Here is a 6,000-nt window from a genome sequence, read left to right as displayed (position 1 = left end):
AGGTCCCTTCCAGCCCTGATGTCTATGAAATCTATGAATACCTGGCTGTACTTTAAAGAAGGCTTACTGAAATTGCAGGAATAAACCATCCCGATGTGGAGGAAGACCAGAAAGTATGGCAGAAGACCAGCTTGGCTTAGTAGGGAACTCTTGAGTAAACTATATCATAAAAAGGAAGCTTATAAGTAAAAATTTGGACAAATTACTAGGGAGGAGTATAAGAGTATTGCTTGGGCATGCAGGGATGAAGCCAGGAAAGCCAGAGCATAACTGGAGTTGCAGCTAGCAAGGGATGTGAAGGGTAACAAGAAGGGTTTCTATAAGTATGTCAGTAGCAAGAGGAACCTGTGGGTTCCTTACTGAATAGGGGGTGCAACCTTGTGACACAGGATTCAGAAGAGGCTGAAGTACTCAATGCCTTTTTTGCCTCAGTCTTCATAAGCAAGGTTAGCTCCCAAACTACTGTACCTGGCAGCACAGTTTGGGGAGAAAGTAAGCAACCAACAGTGGTGAATGAATAGGTTAGGAACTATTTAGAAAAGCTGGGCATACCGAAGTCTTTCAGGCCAGATGGGATGCACCCATCTAAGTGCTAAGGGAGCTGGCTGATGAGACTGCAGCCACTGGCCATCATCTTTGAAAACTCATGGCAATCAGGAGAGGTCCCAGATAATTGGAAAAGGGCAAACATATTTAAGAATGGGAAAAAGGAGATCCAGGGAACCACAGACCAGCCAGCCTCACCTCAGTCCCTGGAAAAATCATGAAGCAGAGCCTCAAGGAATCCATTTCTAAGCACTTGGAGAAGAAGGTGATTATGAACAGTCAACATGGAATCACCAACAGCAAGTCATGCCTGACCAACCTGATTGCCTTCTATGATGAGATGACTGGCTCTGTGGACACAGAAGGTGGAGACAAGTGGATGTGGTATACCTTGATTTTAGCAAGACTTTTGATACAGTCTCCCACCACATTCTTACAGGCAGGCTATGGGAGTACAGGCTGGATGAATGAACTGTAAGGTAAATAGAAGACTGCCTGGAGCATCGGGCTTAAAGAGTAGTAATCAATGGCTTGATATCTAGTTAGCAGCCAGTATCAAGTGAAGTGTCCCATGGGCTGGTCAAGTGGAGTGCCCCAGGGGTTGGTCCTGGGGCCAGTTTTGTTCAATGTCTTCATCAGTGACCTGGAAAATGGCATAGAGTGCACCCTCAGCAAGTTTGCAGATGACACCAAGCTGGGGGGAATAGTAGATATGCTGGAGGGTAGGGCTAGGATTCAGAGTGATCTAGACAAATTGAAGGATTGGGCCAAATCAAATCTCATGAGGTTTAACAAGGACAAGTGCAAAGGCCTGCACTTAGGACAAAACAATCCCATGCATCAGTACAGGCTGGGGGCTCACTGGATAGGCAGAAAATGACCTGGGGATCACAGGGAACAATAAACTGTATATGAGCCACCAGTGTGCCCCTGTTGCAAAGAAGGCCAACAGTGTACTGGGCTGCATTGGTAGGTTTGTTGCCGGCAGATCAAGAGCAGTGATTATTAGGGCTGTGTGAAATTTCACTGGCAGTTTCGTTTTGACACTGTTTTGAGCTTGAAACAGTGAAATCAAAATGAAACAGAAAGTTTAGAAACAGCCATGAAACGAAACGAGACAAGCTGAAATGTTTTTAAATTTTTGAAATGTTTCAAAGCTCAAGCTGGGCTTGCCTGCAGGGAAACTGAAACTAAAGTAGGAAAAAGGGGTGGAATGGGGGAGGGGGAAAGGAGTGCTCTCATTATTGACTGTGTAGCTGACCAGTGACTGTCATCCTTTCCTAAGGTCCCTTCCAATCCCAGTGCTCTGGGGGAGGGATGGAAAAACTGCATAAAAGGCAGCATTATTTGAACTGCCCTGCTTTCTGCCTTGGTGTCAGTTGAGTGAGGGCACACCTTAACACACATACAGTGTCACCCATGCATGTCACAAGTATCGCCTGTCAGCAGCTAGAGGTGCAGGGCCTCAGAACTCAGGCTCCCCCTGCACCTACCTCTTTGACAGCTGGCAGGCTTCGTGACTGCAGCAGGGCCTAGCAGGCCTGCAGTTTTGACCCTGCTGTGGCTTAACACATACACGCACCGTGTTTTTTCCTTTCAAAACTTTGGGGTACAGTTTCCCTGAAACCCCTGCACCCACCTCCTTGAAACTTGGCAGACTTCAGGCCCTCAGAAGGGGCTACCAATCCTGCCAGTTTCATCCAAATCAGGCTAGAAATGACAAAGTTATAGGCTGTTCTGAGCTTCCCCATTATAGCTTATGGGCAAAACGTCAAAAAAGGATTGAGACAGCTGAACTGTTTCGACGAAACGAAACAGAACAGAGGTTTCAAATCAAAACAAAATTCAAAATGAAATGCTGTTCTGTCAAAACGCTACGGTGATGTTTTGCATAGCCCTAGTGATTATTCCCCTCTATTCTGCACTGGTGAGGCCACATCTGGAGTACTGCATTCAGTTTTAGGCCCCCCCAATAGAGAAAGGATGTGGACAAATTAGAGAATCCAGCGGAGGGCAACAAAAATGGTTCAGGGCTAGGACACATGACTTACGAAGACCAGGTGAGGGAACTAGGCTTATTTAGTCTGCAGAAGAGAAGACTGAGAGGGGACTTGATAGCAGGCTTCAACCTCCTGAAGGGTGGTTCCAAAGAGGATGCAGCTAGACTGTTCTTAGTGATGGCAGCTGACAGAATGGTCTCAAGTTGCAACAAGGGAAGCTTAAGTTAGATATTAGGAAGCATTTTCTCACTAGGAAGGTAGTAAAACACTGGAACAGGCTACCCACAGAGGTTGTGGACTCTCCATTCTTAAGAGGTTTTTAAACCCCATTTAGACAAAATTTTGGCTGGGATGATCTAGTTTGGGATGGTCCTGCTTTGAGCAGTATGTTGGACTAAATGATCTCCTGAGGCCCCTTCCAACCCTGATTTTCTATGATTCTATGATACATGCATCTATCCTCCCCACCCCTGCCCCACTCCCAGCCCTACCCCACCCCTGCCATGTGCTACTGCCTTAGCACTTTGTTTCTCTGTGGCTGAATACACCTGCAGCACCTGGGGACCCTCATGTCACAGTAAACATACTAATACTGCACTAAATGATACATGCAGAATTATAACTGGCTACCTTAAACCCACCCCTGTTCCCTGCCTATATGCACCATCTGGCATAGCACTCCCTTACTTCAGAAGGAAAGCAGCAGGCAACACTGACCAACAGGTACAAGAGTCAGATGATTGCCACCTGTTATATAGACATCAACCAGAACACCATCATCTCTCACTGAGAAATAGCTTTTTGTCCTATACCATACCATTGACCACATCACCAGAATCAGCCACAATTACCCTCTGGCAAAAAAAAATGGGAGAAACTAGGCAACAAAGCTGTTGAATGGAGCTGGCAAGGAATTACCCCCAGTGAGGAATTAGCATCGGGCTCCAACTAAAAATGGCACATATGACAAAGCCTGAACAGATTGAGAGTGGGTCTCAGTAGATGCAACTTTCTCATGAAATCAAGGGGCTGCTATGCAAGTGACCAATGTGTTTGACAGGAAAAGCAAATCATAGATCATCTCCTCAGTTGCCCTGTAGCACTATGATACACCCTACAAGATCTGACAATGCCAACATCAGAAGCAGTGGCCTGTGCAGAATATTGGGAGTAGACCATATTGAAAGGTTGGACTGGAAGCACAATGAAGAAGACTGAATTCAACTGAAGACTTTGTTCTGTATGCCCCTACATGAACATGTGCAAACTACAAAAAACCTCTTTAATCTGACCAATGGCAGAAATTTAATTGCCAAGAACTAAAGAGTTCTTGCTCCCATGTTTGCAGATGGTTTTATAATATGTGACAGTCACCTTCACAGAACAGATTTATTCTACACAGGGCATTTTTATTTGGTTCCAGTTTGTAATAAAATTTCATTCCTTTTGATAAAATCTTTAAATCTGTCCAGGCATATTAATATTCTCTCTAACACATCCTCTCCTAAACATCAATTAATAAATTTGGGTTTTAAGAGGACATTTTCAGTTTCGTATTACCAAAACAAACCAAAAAAATATTTGTAGCATGCACAACTTTTAACATTATTTCAGCATTAGGCTCAATATAATATGTGCACTAGGATTTGTGGATGGCAAATTAATGTTTAGTGCTCAATTTAATTAAAACAAAAATAAGTTAAATAGTAATTGCTAACTTGACTATAAAATTATAGGAATTAGAAAGCATCAAGTAAATTGTTTATTCAGATATTTTAGAACAGATGTTTTCTTGACTTTATTGATAAATGATGAATGTTTTATATTACTGCTTTAAAAAAAAAAATCAAATGACTGAACTGTAATTCCAAACAAACTAGAAGAATAAAAAACCCTACAATTTTAACAACATGTAGTTAATTATACAATCATGGCTACCACTGTGAATAAAGCTGATATTACCAAATTTATGCCATTTGTACTTTTAGCTTAAAAAAAGCCATGAGTACTATACCAGTTATTCATTTTCTTTCTTTCTTTTTTGTTTTTCAACTGTGCACACATCATACTGCAAAATTAAAGTAGAAAAAAATACGTGCATGCTCATAAGACTATTAATACAGAATTTTTCATGCATATAATCTACAACACATTTAAGCTTATATGTTTTTAAGATGATATATTAATAACTATTGGGTCTATTTCTACTCTCACTTAAATGAGAGCAACTCCTCTTGACTTGAATGGGAGTTGCACCTCTGTAAGTGAAGGCAGATCCAGTCTTCAGCATTAAGACTACTCATAACAAATGAATTCAGACAGAAAAAAAAAACTCTAACCACTTTATCCTCCTGGAGGTCATATCCACGAAAGCAAGAGAGAAAGGACAGAAAAGACAAAGAAGGGAAGACAGTTACTTTCATTCTGAAAGCAAGCAGTAATATTTATTAGTAAAATAAGCAAACAAATATTTAAAAATTGACTAACATACAGGCTTTGTTTCTTCTACTTGTGGAGAGTATATGAGGAAAAGGATGATTGGCTTTAAGTTGTTTATGGATTAAATTTTTAAAGAAAGTGTCACATGCAGAAAGAAAACTACTGTCACAAAAAACAATTTAGGAATCAAATCCCTTATCCCTTAATAAAACAGTCAGTTTGCCTTATATTAATAATGAGTACAAAGATTTGGGCCTAAGTGCCTTGAGCCCAATATTTTAAAGGATCAGCAAGGTTGGACACTGTACTATCTTGCACTCAATGACTTGAAGTCAATAAGATTTGGGGGGGCCTGGAGGACAGGGAAGAGATTGATTTGAAGGATTATAGTTATAATGCAACTGGAATAAGAAACTATTAATGACATAACTGTATCTGAATTGTTCAGTACCTCATAAAATATTAGATTTTTAAAATATAGGTGTAATGAAAGACAATTTTCTCAGGCCTTTATTATGCATTGTATAGATTTTCCATTATTTTTAATTGTCTTTTTTTTCTTTAGCTACTCATTAGTACTTCATTTGGAGTTCTGAATATTTCCACTGGTCACTATTTTTCTTGGGGAAAAAAGATTACTTTTTGGCTTTCTAAAACTGCAACATGAAGAACAGTATAGGAGAAAATAAAAAATTATTTAAATCAAAATTCTCAGCCAATCCATCTGTTGTGAGCAGAGAATAAAACTTTTAAAATGAAAAGATCTTCAATTAGTCAATAGTTTCCACACATCAATATACAGATTAATTAGTATTTAATTGTATTGAAAATCCAATTGAATGCCTAGACAGACTACTTTTTTTTTGTTCTAGCACTCTCATTCAGGTACCTGTATACAGCATTGTGTTTAACACTAGCTTTTGAAAATTTCAGTGTACGGGGGGGTTTGTGATCTGAAGCATTTTCAAAAGTGTGTCATTTCTAGTAGTATATCCTCATTATCTAGATATGGAGT

At 40.3% G+C, this 6,000-nt stretch overlaps 1 protein-coding gene across 1 annotated transcript in view; it reads right to left on the bottom strand.

Moving 5' to 3' along the window:
* The window catches only part of RIMS2 (regulating synaptic membrane exocytosis 2), an 867,608-nt gene that overhangs the window by 682,899 nt on the left and 178,709 nt on the right, over positions 1–6,000 (bottom strand). The window contains exon 3 of the mRNA XM_019551690.1: positions 4,886–4,897. Coding sequence (XP_019407235.1) covers positions 4,886–4,897 — 12 coding nt within the window. The remainder of the gene's footprint in view (positions 1–4,885; positions 4,898–6,000) is intronic.

Source organism: Crocodylus porosus, unplaced genomic scaffold (assembly GCF_001723895.1).
Source record: "Crocodylus porosus isolate Cpor-Errol unplaced genomic scaffold, CroPor_comp1, whole genome shotgun sequence".
Lineage (NCBI taxonomy): Eukaryota > Metazoa > Chordata > Crocodylia > Crocodylidae > Crocodylus > Crocodylus porosus.
Note: the sequence above shows the minus strand (reverse complement) of the source record. Positions and strands in the feature narration are given on the sequence as shown.